Source organism: Zeus faber (genome assembly GCF_960531495.2).
Source record: "Zeus faber genome assembly, chromosome: 20".
In the NCBI taxonomy this organism is placed as follows: domain Eukaryota; kingdom Metazoa; phylum Chordata; class Actinopteri; order Zeiformes; family Zeidae; genus Zeus; species Zeus faber.
In genome coordinates this window covers 15,723,626-15,742,478 of record NC_137207.1, presented here as the reverse complement: position 1 = coordinate 15,742,478, position 18,853 = coordinate 15,723,626, and the positions used below count along the sequence as shown (strand labels likewise).

Here is an 18,853-nt window from a genome sequence, read left to right as displayed (position 1 = left end):
TGGTGGAATAAGGCCTCAGTGAAAATGCCCTGGTCATATCATATGCCCTGATATAACCCAGCCTAGAATATTATTTTTTCTACAGATGAGTGCTCATGCATGACCATTTACAAATAAATACTCTAGGTGGTGTCATAGTAGCTGGCAAGGGCGTGGACCAAATGAATCATTGATGAGAAATCCAAAATCATCATTGAATTGACTTAAATTTGGTTTGCTTTTGATAAATATGAATTCTGACAAAGAATAAATTAACAACAAAAGTACCGTAACGGTAGTAAAAATGTAAGTAAAAAGTATATTTATTTTGAAATGTAGTGGAATAAAGGCAGAAAGTCTCAGAAACAGGATATGCTTATGTAAGGAAAAGGTACAGCCGAGAGTCATTTTAAGAGAGTAATCCCCATAAAACATTTTTTTTTACAAAGTTATTTTTATTAAAGGGAATCATGTGTATCTTCTGCATTTTCAGCATAAATATACTACCTATTTCTATTTACAGGCACAAATGTCTTATAAGATCCATCTCATTTCATTATGGTTCAGAAATCTCCCTGACTTTACCATTGACTTTCAAAACGGTATAACTAGCTTATTATTCTACTGTGTAATTTTACATACCCTTTTTAAAGTACGGTAAGAGTAGAAAATATGCCCTGACAGTGAAAACAAATCTAGAAATTATAGAACTAGACGTTGTCAGTGTCTAATTCACAGCAGGTTGTCATATTAATATCCATCTCTATACATTTCTATATTACAATAATGGTCTTAATGAGTGAAAGTGAGATTGATGAGACATCTATTTGCAAACAGCCTCAGAGTTATTGGCACAGCCATTTAAAATCAAAGCCAACATTCAAAAGTAATCTTTAGTTTTTCTTAAAATAAAAATGGCAGCATTTATTTGATCTTTTGACAAAAACTGAGTATTAATGCATCTGTCCGGGTTTCATTTGGGTTGTATTTGACTACAACCAACAACCAGTCAAACTACAGCAAGACGGCCCGGACCTAAAGCGGGAACCCCTTCGGATTCCCAAAAGAGTCATGGACTTGACCTATTACGAAGACTCAAATCGGAGAGCAATCTGAAAAACTGTCCCTTCTCCACATGCGCTCCTCTCAGACACGCCGACCATTTTTACACAGTGTTCTTTGTTTTCCAATCTACAATACTGCCAAAGATATAACTAATAGTATATACCTTAAAACAAAAGAATAGTGCCTAAACAGTGGTTAATAATGCTTCAATTCAACTATTACAAATTCACTTGTTTTAAACTGTATCTATTGACGAGGCGTTTCACTTATGAGGCCATTCAAATTCACCACAGTGCCCACAGCCCCTTCGGCTTTAGCTGAATATGTGTTGATATTCATTGAGGATGAGCTCCACGATCTGGTTCTGAAAAATCATGTGCATCGCAATGTTGGATGATTCCATCTCTGGTCGAAGCAGCGTGGGCCCAAACACGATTGCCACATTCTGCACAGTCATCCGATTCTCATCACCGTATGCGATAACCCTGAGGAGAGATGATAGGTTGATAATGTTACAGGGAGTTGTATGTTTCCTGTTCTAAGCCCCTTTCACAAATGCAGTCTGTACCGGAACATTTCCTGCATGGGGTCATGGGTGAATGGGAGCACGGACAGATATTCCGGGAAATCTGTTCCGGCAATTTCCCACCTCAAAACAATAACATTTCCGAAAAAATGCCAGTATGGCTGAGTTACGGCTGTGTTGTGAATGGAAGCGGTAACATTGCCGGAACAAGCATGTTAAGTAGGGGCGGAGCCGAATCTGAATACGGTATTGGTAAAGCACAAATAAAAAATAAAAAAAAATAAAACAAAAAATAAATAAAAAATTAAAATTGTTTTTGCTAAGGGGAAAAAAAACCCCAAAAAACCCCGAACATTTGGAGAAATGGCAAACCCCCAACCATGGAATTCGGCTGCAAAGACGAGAAACTGAAACACGTCCAGTCTGTATGGAGACATGTCTTTATATTCTTGCGTTTATTCTTTTTCTTCTTAAAAAATACCACTAAGACACTCGACGTTCCTTTTAGAGTTAGGTGTGCGGTGCAGGGACATCGGGCACAAGCGCTTCACTTGCCCACCGGCTGCACCGGAGCGTGAAGCCGGAGAGGGAGTGATCACTCTCCACAGAGTGTGGAGAGTGATCACACCGATTTAATAACTTTGGGTTAGGGGTTGTTGCGTCCGGGGTCGGAGCCTCTGTCCCAGCTCTATTAGCGGAGGGAACCGAGATCGTCCAGGAGGGGCGGGGAGATGGGGAGGTGGAAACAGGCAGCGCTGGTCTCAGAGCCAGTAAAAAAAAAACTGAACGGATTCAGCTTCCATGTACGTTGCCCAAATAGATTGTCCCTTGCCCCATTTTTTCCGGCATTATCATGGCATGTGTGAAACGGCGTAAGACGGAAATGTTCCGGAATGAAGCTGCATTTGTGAACAGTTAAAATCACTGGCGGTGCTGGAAAATTTAACCCAGTAATTTCCTGGGAACTATGTGTGAAAGGGGCTTTAGTTTAAGTACTTTGAATTCCATGAACAGACTGTACTTTTACTTTGAATGTTAAAATGCATCCACAAAAACAATTACAAAACCACAAATGGTAAAAAGCATCAAACATACTTATGTAAATGTCCAAACAGGAGTTCCATTGTATCGTGATTTGGTTGTGGAAGTGACTTGACCAAATTACGAACGTAGGACACTTTTGCATTAAAGTCCGCAGTTCCTAAAACAAACAGAATGAAAAGACATTTCAACTCCCTTGATCTTCAGATGAATTCTAATTCTATAACTGAGGCATCAGTTACATGAATCAGGGTTCATTCTGGCATTACAAAATGAAATTCAACAACTTTCAAGTATCAATACATTTTCAATGTGATATTTATTAATTAAAATATAATATATCTTAATCATAGTCTATTGTGTGTGCGTACACACACACACACACACACACACACACACACACACACACACACACACACACACACACACACACATATATATTCACACACACACACACACACACACACACACACACACACACACACACACACACACACACACACACACAGACACTTATAAGTGTGTGTGTGTGTGTAAGTATTGACAAGTTAGTTGGCACTTACTAGTATAAGTTCAAGTTCAAGTTCAAGAGATTATTTGTCACATACATACACATATTCTATAAGCTCGAAAAATACTCAAATGTGCGTAATCGACACGCGGTGCTCGCGCAGGCGGCCGCAAGGGGCGGCGCCACAATCGCGATTCTGGGTTCTATATCATCCTCAAAATAAGGTTTTTGTATCATCTCCCAAACCGATAGACTCTCCAGCAGCAGACTAGCACAGAATGAGAGATGGCCTTCCACCGAGAGGTTTGGCCCCAAAATAAATCCCTTAACCTCTTCCTGAGTCTGAAGGCGGTTCTTTGATGCACAGGACTGACCGTCATCAGAAAACGTAGATTTGAATGAGGGACCGTCCCTAAGTGGATGCACAGGCATGTTTATGTCGATTTGTGCCAACCATGCTAGATTAAATTTGCATTTCCCTGGCATAATCAATGTCATAAAAGCGACTCAGGATTTTTTTTATGACGTTACGATTTGAATAACAAAACCAGGGGGAATATCACAGGCTCTCAATCGCAGGGTTTTTTTCCCCCAAGTACTTTTCAAGCACTTCAGCACAAAAGGAGCTATGTTCAAGGTATTCCAGTAAATATATTTTATTGAAATTCAAACACCTCAGGGACCTGGTAAGAAATCCTGATGAATGTAAGTACTGGCTGCACTTGTACCTCATCAATAACTTTACACTGACACTGATGAGAGGACTAACATGTATGTACTGTTTCCGTGCATACAACATTGGTTTTAGGGAGGTAGAAGTGTGCTTACTGATGGCTCCAATGAAACTGTTGAAGTGGCCATAAGGAAAGAGAGGTTCAGGAAGCTCTCGGAAAAACAGCTTCAGCGCTCCGGTGATGACATGAACATCCTCCCACTGACCGTCCTCCAGGTCCAACTCCTCTGCGCAACATAAACAGAAAGCACCATCACACACAAGAGGGAGCTGTTGTGTTGATTTAGCTCCCGCAGAGGAGGTTGATACAAATTCATAAAAAAATATATATATATTTTTTAAAAACTCTTTAAACATCATCCCTTCCCAGTGACGTATTTTATATTCCAATACAACGGTGGTATTCAAACTTTTTTTGCTTTGCCCCTTCAAGGACGTAACCCCCCCCCCCCCCAAAAAAAAAGTACAACTAGTTTGGTTTGTGGCAGAAAGAAAGAAAGAAAGAAATCAAAATATGAATGATGAAAACAAAAATGAAAAGAAATGAAAATATGAACGAATTGTATTATTAATTAGCAACACGTTCACAAAAAAGCAGGCCATATTTTTAAAGACCTACTTTTTTGTTTTAATCTTTCATTTTCTCACGCCCCCTTGCAGTTCCTCTGCACCCCACGAGGGTGGTATCCCACTGTTTGAGTACCATTGCAATACAACCTAAAAGGAAAACAAAAAGCCAAACACTGCGCCAACGGACTATACCATGATCTGCCTTGTAGCGTAACTTCTGAATGACAGCAAGGTTCCCGCTGACTCTGTAGAGTCCATCAATGTCTAAACCTGCGGAGAAAGACATAACCGGCAGTCAGTCGGCCGGTGAACAGTGCCGTATTAACCATTAAAGGCAGTAAAGAGGACTCGCTGTGATTTGGACAATAACCATCAGCAAAATCATTTACCTCGCTTTTCGACGGCTCTAATGCATTTGTCCACAAATCTGGGAACCGTGGTCCTCTCTTGTGCACACAGTGTGGCCAAATGGCAACCAAAAACATTGTCTGCGGGGAGTTAGATAGGATAGCAATAACGTACCAGATGATATAACAAAAAAAAAAAAAAAGCTTCCGTTGAAGTCATAAATGAAACAAATTAAATCTGATATTAGGGAAAGACAAAACAGCCTGTGGAGGACAGGACCTTTATCCAATAGCCTGGCAGACAAAGGGACATTTAGTTCACATTTTAATTGGCTTCGATTTAAAATGGCCCTATCCACAAAAGGTACATTTCTTTATTTGGAAAAAAATAAAAATAAATAGCCCACCTCGAATGTAACCCTTCTCTTTCACAGATTGTAGCGTGGGGCGCTTCATGAGGAACTTGATGAGCTTGGTTCGAACCCTCTTCTGGTCGGTTTCTCCCACAGAACTAGATGAGGGAGGCCTGGAGCCTGGAGCACACGGAGCGATTTAAATAGGCACGCATGCAATGCGAAAACCGTAACTCTCCATGCGTCAAAATAATTGTGCATTTAAATCCACGGGTACATTGTGCATATCTAAGGTTAACCTAAGGTTAACCTTTCTCCTAAAAATGTGTGGCCAGGCTTACTTCTTCGCCTGTCCACCGTCCCTCCAGATCGGTCCTCTCGCTCCGTGCTAGAGGACTTCTCGATGAAGTCGACATCCTCCTCTTCGGAATGATGGTCCTGATACTCCTAACATGGATTGTATGAGATCAATGGATATGATTCCCATGGTACATATTTCCCATCAAACAATGCAATTTTTTTGCAATATGTGATGTAAATTTAAGTTTCTTACAAGTTGCCTGATGGTATCCACTATGACTTTGAACCAGTCACTGATGATGCTGTCGTTATCATACTGTATCAGGAACTCGACACCGATCTTACTTTTTAACTGGGAGAGGGAAAGAACAGTGGTGAGGACAGAGTATCAAACCTGCTTTTCAAAATCTTAGGAAATGCTCGTCACTGTTAACTCACAGAGGCCAGATACAGATGTTAGATTCAACGAGCGATAAATACATAATCTTGAGTGTGAGGATTATGGATTATGTGCGAGATGTCCGACGGGGCCGGGCTGATGCCGAAACGTCGAAATGCTACGCTGCACCTTGCGATCCAGCAAACAACTAACTCGACACACCTCTAAAACATTCTTCTTGCTGGATTTGTCCCTCGAGGCCCAGCCAATCGCCGCCCCGCGTAGGTCCACCTTGACCTCCGGGACAATCTGATTGGTCTTGTTCTGTGCAGAGAAGAGAGGCTGCTGGTGAAACCGACAGCGCCGCATTCCAAAAAATCAGGAGCACAAAGCGCCGACTGTCCCCGAGTGTGTTGGTAACCTGAGGGCTTGTCTGTGCCGTCACTCTGCACCGGGGCACTGAGCATGCTGTATTCTTTGACAGCGAGCTAATGTTATCTTGAACATTCAAATACCATACAAGCACACACAAGCACACACACACACACACACACACACACACACACACACACACACACACACACACACACACACACACACACACACACACACACACACACACACACACACACACACATACATACACACGGCTAATTCTCTTCATTCTGTCCAAACTACTCCCATTCCTTTGCTCAGGCCGCGCTTAGGGTGCCATTAACAGCAGTCATGCTCAGCTGTGAAGATTGAAGATTTGCCTTTCAGAAAACTTGCGAGAGATTTCCTCTTCTTCTCCCAGAGAGAAACAACTTCCCTGGCTAAGTCCCCGCTGTTATAAAGTACAAATACAAATAAAAAAAGAGTAAAATTGGTACCAAGGAGGCTGCCGCCGTAGACTTTGGGTCTTTGTGGAAGGTCAGCACTCCACCGTGGAGCACAGTCCATGACTGGCCCCAGTTTTTCCTGTCAGAGAGGAAAACCGTAATAACACACACACACACACACACACACACACACACACACACACACACACACACACACACACACACACACACACACACACACACACACACACACACACACACGTGTGTGCGGATTACAGGGGTGAATTTTTTTTTTTATCCCACTTCAACCAAGAAATGTTGTCAACCAAGATTCAAGGGGTTTATTCATCACATACATATACATACTTCCATACATATATGTAGTGAAATGTCAATGCAACGCACCCGGTGATTATGCACAATATGTTCTAGACTGAACACAATAGCTACCGAATTTCTACTTAACTGAAACTAACTGATTCCTAAAACGTAATGCAGTAGGTAAACAGAATAATATAGAATAAAATAAAATGAAATAAAATAAATCAAAAGTAATACATGGTGGGTGTACAAAATAGAAATAGAAATATATAAAAAAAAAAAAAAAAAAAAAAAAAGAAAATAGAAAACCACCCACCCAATTTTGATTTGGTGGGGTCCACACTGACCTCTCATGGAGCGATACTTGCAATTATGTTGGCAGGCACTCAAGTGTACTTAAATGTATGATGTAAACGTCCCTACGTTTTAATGGATTTGTGTTATTGAGCCTTAATCAGGCAGCAGGGCAGTGACACACACATACACACCACACACCACACACACACACACACTTAACTTGATGTAATGTCACAATAAAGGAAGGCAGGACTTACCGTACTTTTTTGCCATTCTCACAGACTTTTGTTTTGTTGAGAATTCCAGCTTTCTCTAGGTTCTGCACCTGAGGGCGCAACACAACACTGTGGTTATAATTATGTCATTACGGTAAGCAGTAGAACATCATATGTGGTGAAAGAATGATCAGACTGGCCTGCTTACAAACTTTCTATTTTTTATTTTTATTTTTTAAACGTCATCGACCCTCTGCACAGAAGGTGATCACCGCACAGCCTTTGTGAGCTATTCACAATATTTGTGCATGCACTCAGAAAGCTACAAGAGTTCAGGATTTGCCTTATCATTTCATCTACATTGTGGATTCAGCCATAGGAAGCAGATGGTGAATTCTGAAGTATGGAAAAAATATCCTATATCCAATTAATGCCATTAATGAACAATCTTTTGTGAAGTGAACTGTGACAATATGAGGGAATGTCTAGATGGAAGCTATGATGGCAGATGGCGACCAGCGACAACATTGAGGGACATGACATTTTATTTTCTGTAAAAACCGACAATGTTTACGTGCAGGCACTGAATCCTTATTACACGTTTAGACGTGCATAGATAGACTTGTAACGCTATCTATGCATTTAGGCTTGAATAACCAATAACCCACGGTATAGCGTAGCCAACGTGAGGTCAGATAGTAGGGGTTTCTCCAAGGCCTAAACCCAATAGCCTTTAGAAAGAGACACAGAACAAACATTCAGATACAGGGAGGCTGGGGAAGGGGTGGTCAAAGTACTCTTGGGGATATTATCGCAGATGGATGTGAAGAGGGCCGGCTCTTTTGGGCCCTGGAGATAATCTAGTGTAATTGGTATCATCAGACTGAAGGGGCAGCGGATGGGTGGGGTTGCGGGGTCTAATGCGGGGGCGGTGCCGGACTCACGTGATGCTGCGTCTCCGGGGAGTTGCCCGTGCTGGAGCTGTCGCTCCCATAGTCGGACATGTCCCTCCTGTGGCCGGGGACGAACGGCTTACCCACAGGGAAGAGAGTTGAGGTCATTTCAAGAACTTTGTCATTGTGCAAATTGCAATTGCTTCATTTGTAATAACTTCACACGTATTCACAAAGAATAAATGAGACACAAATGAGATAAGAGATAAAATACCAGCGATATATAAAAGTACAGAATCTAAACAATAAAGTACAAAACATAAGTAATAAAGTAGAAATACAATTAGCAATAAAATACAGCTCACAAGGGTGCAAAAGCAGCAGCAGCAGTAGAAAAAGTACAGTAAAAGTGCAGTGTGAAAGATATGGAGTGCTGTGTATTGGGGTGTTGAAAGACGTGTGGTTGGTGTAGGAATTTCACACACAATCAGTGGCTTGGGAATGTCGTGTAAATAAACATTGCACGTGCCCACAATGATGGCAGCATATCAGTCTTGTCAGACTAAGGAGGTGTCTGAGTTCGGTAGTGCCACAGCTTTTGGAAAGAAGCTGTTTTTTCAGTCTATTTGTGCGTGTGCGGATTGATCTGAAGCGCCTGCCTGGGTGGGAGGAGCTTAAACAGATGGGTGTCCAGGGTGTGTAATGTCTTTTATGATGTTCTTAGCCCTCCTCACACAGCACGTACTGTGAAGATGTTCTAGCGGTGGCAGCTCAATGCCGACAATGTGCTGTGCTTTTTTTCCCACAACATGCTGGAGGGCTGTTTCATCAGTTTGGGTGCAGCTGCGGTACCAGGCTGTCCTGCACTTTGTTAGGATGCTCTCTGTGGTGCATCTGTAAAAGCTGACAAGCAGCTTTTGGGGGTCGTTAGCCTCCTCAAAATAAAGTCCTTGTTGTGCCTTACCCACCACCGCTGAGGTGTTGTCAGCCCAGGAGAGGCCCTCTGTGATGGAGAGTCCCGGGAACTTGAAACTGGGGACTCCACAGCCTCTGTGTCGATGTGGACACTGACGGGACTGTGTGTGATCTCCTTAGTAGTCCTAAAATCCACGATAATCTCCTTGGTCGTTTTTGTGTTTAAGACTGGGTTGTAGTTGTTCGCGCACCACGATGTCAGGTTCGGAACCTCCTCTTGTATGCGGCTTCGCCGTTGTCTGATATAAGCCCAATGACGGTCGTATCACTCGCAAATTTAACACAAGTGTTTGAGTCGTGGATGGTTTGGCAGTGATGCATGTAGAGTGCATAGAGGAGGGGGCTTAGCACACAGCCCTGGGGGGCGCCGGTACTCAGGTTAAGGGTGGAGGATGTGTACTTGCCCAGTCTGACAGTCTAGGGGTGGTTGAGGAAAACTAATATCCAGTTGCACATGGAGGGAGTTAGTCCTAGTGCGTGAAGTTTGTCAATGGGCTTGTTCGGAATGATGGTATATAAAGGCGAGCTGTAGTCGACAAACAGCATCCTGACATAGATGTTGCGTATTTCCAGGTGGGAAAGGGCTGTAATTCAGAGCCACACAGATGGCGTCCTTGGACAATCTGTTTACCCAGTAGGGAAACCAGTGTTGGTGTTTGTTACAAAACCGCATTTGAAGGACGCAGACACCAAATAGCTGAGACCGTTTAAACGCCTAAGACCAGTTGGAACAATCTAGGCTAAGTAGATTAAAAAAAAGAAACTCCATCTCCAAAAACATATAGTGTAGAGTGCCTTCAAGCAAGGTACTAATACTAAATGCTATTAAAGCTGAAGCCGGGCGGCTTGATGGACTAATGCCTCTCTATTTTACTTAGGTCGTATTTAGGAACTGCCATGTGTTTGCTCATGTATGTATCCAGTGCTCCTTCTTCCGGAAACTAAGCTCCTGGGCAACTGCTACACATAACAATGTGCTCTTGGTAAATTTGCTTTGCCAAATAAGGGTTGAACACACTGGGAGTGTCAGATGTTAGACATAGACCCGGCATTACTCAATACTTTTGCCTGCACTCTCGCCAGCAGGCACACACCATGTGTGTATTAGTGTGCGCATACATGTGCAGCTGTCTTATAACAAGTCAAGGAAAAGAAGGGATGCAGGGACAACGAGACAGGAAACTTAAGTGAGAGAGCAATAGAGGGAGGGAGACAAAGAATGGAAGGGAAGGCCCACCTCCTCCTCGTAGACTGAACTAAAGTGCGTGGGGCTCATGGAGTGTCTCCAGTTTTTTAGGACTCCGATGCTGTCCGCCTCGATGCCATTCCCGACTTTGGCCTGGCCTGGAGCTGGGACCTGGGGGGGGGGGGGGGGGGGGGGGCATAGGGGGTGGAAGGGTTGGTTTGAGTGCTGGGAGACAAGGCTCTAAAAGTTCAATCAGACCTTCCTAATTCTTGATATAAATCCCTGTATTTAGAGATGCTACGACTTGTTTATGACCGGCACGCCCCTTTCCAACTGACAACTGGGTCCAAGCCAAAATACTGTTCTGTTCTATTAGCAAGTAGATTATTCTGTATTTAAAACTGTGGCACTGTGCCATGTGATAAAAAAAAAACATTAGACATTATAAGCTTGAAACAATGTATTAAGATAATGTCTTCATCACTGAATGCAGGTGTACACTGTTACGTAGTCTGGGTTGAGATCAAAATGTAGATTTCAAATAGGAAATAATGAAATGTGAATAAAACAACTGAGCCCCCTGAACTTAATGAATGAAAAAAAAAAGCCCCTACTCATATTAGCACGACTAATGTCTAAAGCCAGAAGGAGAACTGCAGTTTACCTCTGGCAGGTTCCACTGAGACTTGGAGCCGTCTCTCAGGTAGTAGTAGCTCTGTCCATGGTCATCCAGCGATTTGATCCACTGTTACACAAAACAGATTTCCCAATTTATAACAACAACAAACTTTCCAAAACCATGTTTCTGGCTGGGTAACACCTTTCTTGAAAGTTATATTGACCTCAATTCAGTCCCCTTCACTTAACACTATCCAGCAAATGGTTTTTCCTTCCTTTGGGTTTTGACTTAGGGATCTCTCGTCTCTCTGCACTTTAGATCTACGTACATGTTGTGTTCTGCATGTTTCTTTGTAACACTATGGGTGTAGATAATGTTAGTAACTGTGAGCTACAATGCCCCTATGGCCATCTGCCAGAATTTGTGGTAGCAATGGGTCAATTAAATAAAATTTAATTATAATAAAAATGAACGTTATTAACCAAGAAGGGGGATTTTGTCACTGGTTTTCATGGAACTAAAAGCTCCTACCATAAAATAAAAGCACATTTAAATCCTGTATAATACAGTTTACCAATCTACGGCAACTTTAACAGTACATAAGATCTTAAGAAAGGGCTGGCATTTCGATATTTCAAGTGGAGACATATTCAGGCTGTCTTTAGCCCAGCAGTTATTCCGGGACAACACGCCCTTCCAGCACTTTTTCCCGACATTCAGCTGCTGCGCCCCTCCTGCCAGGTCCTGAGGCTACCTGCTCGTGGGAGTGTTCCCTGGTGAACACCCAGGTTCCATCCGAGTCCACGGTAAGGTTCCAACCGGCCGGGGTGCTCCTGTCCAGGCTGGCCCTGGGGATGATGGTCCGAGTGACGTGGCTCAAGGTGTACTCCTTGGGGAGAGTGGCAGGGGCTCCATGAAGCGGCTCTTCCTGGACCTCAGGTAGATAATTTCCTGCTGGATAGTCCTCGTGGGGGTAGTCCTCTTCAGGTAGAGGTGGCTTTGTTGGTAGGACACACGGCACACAAAACAATGTGTAAACTGTTACATTTATGTGTCATAGCGTCTTAAAGATCAATAAATAACGCTTATTCAGACTGGAGGGGTTTTTGGGTTTTTTTTTTTTTTAACAATTGTGACAATTGGGTCACATGGGAGCTTGCAGTAGGATTTTCCTCCCTGATCGAAATAGGTCCTTTCTGCTATGTAGGTGCCGGAGGATGAAATTCCATTAAAAGTAGACTTTATTCACAGCTTTCCCCAGGGTGAAGCTAAAAGAAGAGACAGCGAGTGGCTAAGTAGAACAGCCAGCCAGCCCTTACCAGCACGTCGTCTTGAGGCCTGTGCCCGCCCGGAGGCTCCATCAGAGCAGGGTAGGGGCTTAGCAGCTCCGGGAGCTCCCAAGACGTTTCCCCGGACATTGCGTTGTAGAAGTATGGGCGACCACTGGTCTCATCCACCAGCTTCTCCCAGTCAGAAGCCCACCCAGGGGAGGCGGGGGGAGGGGACGGTGCAGGGGAACGAGACAACACGGGCGAACAGGACTGCTGTCCAGGAAGAGGTTCAGGGTCCACAGGGTAACTGTACAAGGGGTTGTCCCAGGTGGTGTGCCCTGTGGCAGGGTGAAAATAGTAGTCCTGGCCTGTTTCCCTGTCAGTGTGCACCTCCCATCCTTCTGCGTCTGCGCTGGAGGGAGAGTAAGCCAAAGGGACTGAAGTAGGCGATTCGGAGAAGCTTTGGCGAAGCTGCCCTACGTTGCCGTACACTGCCGAGTCGAGACTTTCATTGTCCGCCTATGGAAAGGTCAAAGCAAATGAAAAAGTGAAGCACACTCACAAGTACAACAATAAATACTCAGGTTCATCATGTACCCTTAACTAAATGCACAAATACAAGCTGTGGGTATAACTTGTTTTCAAGCTAGAAAAAAACATCAGCTCTTATTATTGCTGTGAATGCGTCGCCCTTCCTGCACAATTTTCACAGGAAACCACCTACAGCTAAAAGCCAAATGCCACACTAACAGCCCTCCTACAATAGTTGTCTTTACCAACCTGTTGATTCCACAAGTACACGCACCCACACAAAGAGTTCTGAAACAATGGCGGCAGAATAAAGAACAAAAGTTTCTTCTTCTTTCTTAAAAAGTTCACAACTGAGTCAATGACACAACTGGGTCAAGGAAGAAGGTTAATTTCGCGTATGTTGCTCAGATAATTCCAAGCCGAAAAATCAGCTGTGACCACAATTGAGCAACATCAGTATCATCACTGTTGTTGCATACAACACTTGCAACAATGCACGCACTATATAACACTGTAGAGAAATGTTGATTCTTCTGTATGTTGGACAGATAAAGTATAGTATTATGCAACAAAAAGAAAATGTCTTTGAGCCCTCTTCGCCTAACTACTGCATCTGTCACAATTCATTTCTTTAAAGAATATCAATGCGAGTGAAACCAGGTGAAATAAATAGCTGCCTCTGTCCTCAACTGCGCCGAAACTCTGACACAATTACAGCTGCCGCAGGTTCAGCTCCACATCGCGAAGCGATCGCTAGTAAAACAAAGCAGAAAAAGCATTTTGTAGCCCAACCCTTGAAGTTTTGCGATATCTCGCCTCAGTCAGTGTCGTCTTCCGTGCCATCCTGATGGGATATTCACCCCGGCTGCAGAGCCCTGTACATGTACATGTGACCATAATAGAGTGGATACAGAGACTGCAGCCTTGCGCACAGTGCACGGTGCACTCTATCCTACCTCTGTTCCACACACCTCCCCCATCGTCTAAATGTGGCAGAAGCGCAATCATGTGTCGGCCTGTGCTACATCTGGCCCCCAAACCAGACGGATCACTGCTGCAAACTAAAGCTTATAGAGGGAAGTCGAAAGACAGTGGAACCTTGATGAGTGTTGGAAATATCGGTCAAACTGACATAAAAATATTTATTCACAGTATACTTCACAGTATAAAGTATACTACGTGCCGGGCCGTGTATTTCCTGATCATTCCATGTAATCAGTTTGCGGCCTGTCTAGTTATTGATTTCATTATCCACCATGAGGTAATCAATCCTCATGGCCAGACAACTGACCCCAAAATAGATTGACTATAAAAAAGAAAAAGAAAACTTTAATAGGGGAAATTTGTTGCATCATTGATTTAACGGTTACGCTCAAGGCACATCGAACACACTGACCATGCAAGGAGATTGTTTGGCACAATATGTCAAATGATGCAAAGGGTGTGGCCATCTCCGAGGGGCCTTGTGGTGTATCAGTCAACATTGACTGAGCCCTAAAATGTTTTCCCCGATTTCTTGTTTCTGTGAAAACCCACCATGAAATTTTACTGGATCAAAGTGTTGGAAGGGGCTGATAAGAGCCCTTGCGTTTCTTATAATTGAGTCTGTTGGGCAACAGATTATTTCGTCAGTACTGTAACTTCCGCTTGTGTGTGCCGTAAAGGCAACAGCATCTGTTTCAGGCGGACACACAGCCGGAAGAAAGACCGCTATCAAAACACGACACGCGACACAAGGTTCACAACTAGTACTCCTTACACATTATCGTAGTTACAACTCAAATTTTGCGGTAATACACTGGGATGAACTCATACTGATACCGGTATCTGATATCGGCCCCGTAAAAGACTAAAACAGGGTATCCTATGGGTATCAATATCAGACAAAAAAAAAAAAAACACAACACAAACATCTGATACAAACCACATCAAACATTTCAGACACTGGAGAAAAGCTGGTTGGTTCACGTTAAAGAATGTTAATGTCTCTAATCTAGATCAATTGATTATGTGTTGATCTTTATGTTTGAGTGACGCCATATGAACAGATGCCAGGTCTCGGACTATATCCACGGTTTCGGATTCATAATCAGTTAAGGCGTTGGAAGGGTGGCCTCGCTCCCTCCCCCGTAGTCTTACACCAAAGGTCATCAGTCTACAGAACAAACTGCGTGTCTGTGAATGCTGCAGCTCAAGAGTTGGAACCTACCTGCGATGGCACCGTCAAAGTCAAGCCCTTCTTCCCCCTGTGATCGGACCAGACCCGGGAGTACATATCCACCATTTTTTTTTTAGACCGCTGTCCTGACGAGCGGAGCCATACGACCAACAGCAACAACAACAACAACAACAACAACGGCGCCAACTCAAGCCAGCGAGCGCACGGAAGCACCTGCACAGAACCAAGTGGAAGGAACGGACAGCGGAAATATCCCCGCGCTCGGAACAAACCGGCGGTCACACATCCTCATCTCTCAGCAGCTGCGGCAGTTGCAAGCAGATGGAAAGGAGAACTGCGCGCTCTGTTTCGGCGTTCGGCGGCAGGGGAGGAGAACAGTGCGAGAAGTGGCGGGGGGGGGGGGGGTATAACAAGGTTAGACAAGGGGAGAAAAATAGAGCGAAGAGGTCACTTCTTTCTGTTTACTTCCCCTGTGGCTAAATGGTGAAAAAAGGAAGTGTGCATACGCGTGGAACAAAATCTTGTGGCGAAGTGAATTGCAACTTTCAACCAAAAAAAAGGAACAGCTTAGCATATACAGTATAATCCTGCAGATAAGGGTTATATTCGGGGGGGGGGGGGAATGAAAAAGTTAGGCAATTATGTTTGAAACTTTAGGATAACTGGTTTGCTGCTGCTATACTCCCACGGTCGGCTGAGGTTCAAAACTGTGTGTGTGTGTGTGTGTGCGTGTGCGTGGGTGTGTGTGTGCGTGTGTGTCTGCCTGTGCGTGTGAGCAAATCGTTCAGTTTATCCAGAGGAAACATTTGACTCAACTATATTTTACGTCTCTCGGGCAGCAGAAAGCATAGCGCTGATTCCAATACGTAGTAATTTATAGGTGCTAAGCTATTTTGATTTTGAGATGGAAATTAATATTGCCAATAACGCTTGACAAAATTTGGCCAAAGCCATGAGATCCTGCCGTGGGCCAAGTTTTGCATGTTTTTGGACCATCCTACTTCCTACTTAAGTGCAGAATACATAGCTTTGCTTGCAACAATGCCTGAGGTGGAGATACACTCAAAAAGAAGCAGTGTTTGACCAAAGTGACGTCTTCAGAATGAGATAGGAACAAATTGACGTGGTGATCCAGGTTCTTGCGGTGTTCTCGCCGCAGACCCGAGGCCAACTTTGCCTTTCGTCATTTCCTCGCTCTGAAAGCTCCCCTCGTCGCGATTGGTTCAAATCGTTTCGATTACGCACATTTTAGTATTTTTAATATATTTCGAGCTTATAGAGTTTATTGTGCGTAATCACCGGGTGTAATGACATTTCACTGCATATGTATGACCGTATGTACTGTATATGTATGTGACAAATCTCTTGACCTCGAAATGCCGTTGCGTTGCGGCAGGGAACGGACTTCAACCTCTCTTTCCAGGTCATTCAACTTCCTTTTTCCTGGGTCAACAGGCATGTCTTTTCCGGAGCCGCAACATTCTGAGCATGTTTCATATTTATTTCCTCAAATACAAACCCGTATTCAAATAAAAAGCGGTGAACAAGGCAGAATCTGAGTCAGCGTGTGTGTGTGTTTTTTTCCCCTCCTCCAGCGCTGCGCCGCAGGCCGAGCATACTGCGCCTCCTGATAGGTTTCCATGTTCTCCCGTGTTTTGATTCTAGATCTCTTTGCTTTCGTTAGTTTCTACTGCTGATACAAACATTTCAAACCCAACTAAGGGATGTTCTGCCTTCGATCAGGACAGTGGATTGCATGATGGAGAGAGAGAGCGATCTCTGGTCCACTGTGCGTCCCCTGTCTCCTAACTCCAAAAATAATGGGAGTTCATTTTCGATGTATTTATTTTGAGGAGCACGGCACCCAGATGGCTATTGAGGTAAATAAATGCCACGGTCACTATTTTAGGAAATATGGGTACTGCCAATAAATGACAGTGAGTTTGATTTCACATTTTTTTTCTTTCCCCCATCTTTATGTAAGGCAAAGCAACTCCCAACTCCTCTGACTATCGAGTTTGTGCTTCTTTCACCGCAGAGTTCTTATTGACTATCCTGCTGACGGTGTTCTGGGACATGCTCTCCGGTGGTTCTAACGTCTTTTGTCGATGCCTCTCTTTTAGTGTACCTCCTGCTTTACAGTAGCAGTCGCACTGATTACTTAACCACATTAGCAATCATCCAATCCGACAATGGGGCAACAAATTGGGGCCCAACTCATGGCACAAATCACACAGTCAAGCCATTGAATTCCTCTGGCTCCACCTCTCTCGTTACATCACACTCCTCATGTCCCTGAATCCTGGATTACTCCAAAGCGTGAACCAGTGTGGAATTGTACTGCTTACACACTCATTGTTTAAAAATAAAACCCAGATTCTTCCATGACTCTCACAGCACCAATCCTCCTCTGCTATGATCAACTCCGGATGACACATTTCTCCCGCTCTTGAAGCGCATTCATTCGCATTACCTTTGTTTGTAACCCTAAAGGCGGTGCCGTGAAAACAGGTGCCGGCTAACTGTCACGTGATCCCTATTTTTTGAGTACACATTTAGTAAAGAAAGGAGATGATCCAAAAGAGGTGCCAGAGGTGTCTATCACACTATGTCATACGTTTGATGTGTTGGCCAGGAGCTACTAACTGTGACTCTTTGTGTCTTGTACAGCAAACCTGAATATGTTTGTTTACAGGGTAACAAGATCACGGAATGTGATTCTTCCTGTGCAATTGCAGTATGAGCTGAAACAGGGACAGACCCTTTAGATAGATACCATCATCAAAGGAAATGCTACAAATGCAACCAGCAGAACAGAATGATTTAGGAAACATCAACAGTTGCCAAACAGGTCTTATTGCAAGATCCAGGATTTAAAGGGCATGTTTTTGGAAATCAAGAAATTGTGGGAATATCCTGCTATAATGACGATTGCAGCAGAAAGATGCTATCTGATAAGAAATGTGCTGAACTGTTTAGACATATCCCAGATACTGAAGCATGTTGTATGAGTAACAAAGTCAATAAGCCTAACAACATTCCATCGGAATATAAATATTGATAAAAACAAAAGATGTGTTTCCTTTAAGTCTTTCATGACACTTGTCATCTTAAACGACTGAAGTTGAGTGCTAGGCCTCAATGGAACCTTTAGAGGACATAAATAACAAAGCAAAGCCAAGAAAAATGTTGACTTTTCTTGACTTGTTCATTTCTCACTTCTCTTATCTCTGAATGTTTTAAGAGTATCAAGTGGGTATAAATAAATGCAGCACTTGGACATTGCAAAGCACTGAATGAGCACTTTAATTTTACTGATTAATTAAAAAATACTATATTTTTAATTTGAATTGTTATGTAATTCCATGGCTTCACATGAGGCCTGTCTGATATTTTCTCAGTTGCCATTTGTTAATGACTTGTGCATTATTGACAATATGATCAAGAACTTAAATAAAAAGCTATAAACAACTTGCACCAGGGCTGATGGTAAAAATACAATGTACAAACAATAACATAAAAAAAACATACAATTGTGTCAGTTTTCACAATGTTACTTAAACTGCTAGATGCAAAAAACTTCCACTAATCAACTAATTCTACAAAGGAAACAAATGGAAAAGTTAGGGGTGAGACTCACCCTTTCTGGCCCCTATGTGTCCCATCAGAGGATCGGGAACATGGAGGCTCTGTGTTGCTTGCAGCACTCTGCACTAGCACTACCTGTTGGAGCAGTTTCCT

The 18,853-nt window shown here is 43.3% G+C and overlaps 1 protein-coding gene across 1 annotated transcript; it reads right to left on the bottom strand.

Annotated features, from left to right (window-relative positions):
- Positions 1 to 347: 347 nt before the first annotated feature.
- Positions 348 to 15,242, bottom strand: arhgap27 (Rho GTPase activating protein 27). Its single transcript, XM_080021019.1, has 17 exons — positions 15,143 to 15,242; positions 12,451 to 12,921; positions 11,886 to 12,128; positions 11,177 to 11,257; positions 10,564 to 10,683; positions 8,403 to 8,489; positions 7,501 to 7,568; positions 6,677 to 6,764; positions 6,027 to 6,128; positions 5,679 to 5,777; positions 5,467 to 5,572; positions 5,180 to 5,305; positions 4,815 to 4,913; positions 4,618 to 4,695; positions 3,951 to 4,082; positions 2,666 to 2,771; positions 348 to 1,529 (listed from the first exon to the last, which is right to left on the bottom strand). The coding sequence occupies exons 1-17, from the start codon at positions 15,215 to 15,217 to the stop codon at positions 1,358 to 1,360; spliced, it is 2,253 nt and encodes a 750-aa protein (XP_079877145.1). The 5' UTR covers positions 15,218 to 15,242; the 3' UTR covers positions 348 to 1,357.
- Between the last annotated feature and the right edge of the window lie 3,611 nt (positions 15,243 to 18,853).

Coding starts and splice junctions, on each gene's coding strand:
- arhgap27 (XM_080021019.1), bottom strand. CDS start 15,217: ATGGTGGATATGTACTCCCGGGTCTGGTCCGATCACAGGGGGAAGAAG. Junction 4,696..4,814: donor TAGAGCCGTCGAAAAGCGAG/GTAAATGATTTT, acceptor CTTTCTCCGCAG/GTTTAGACATTGATGGACTC. Junction 1,530..2,665: donor CTGTTTGGACATTTACATAA/GTATGTTTGATG, acceptor ATCTCTCCTCAG/GGTTATCGCATACGGTGATG.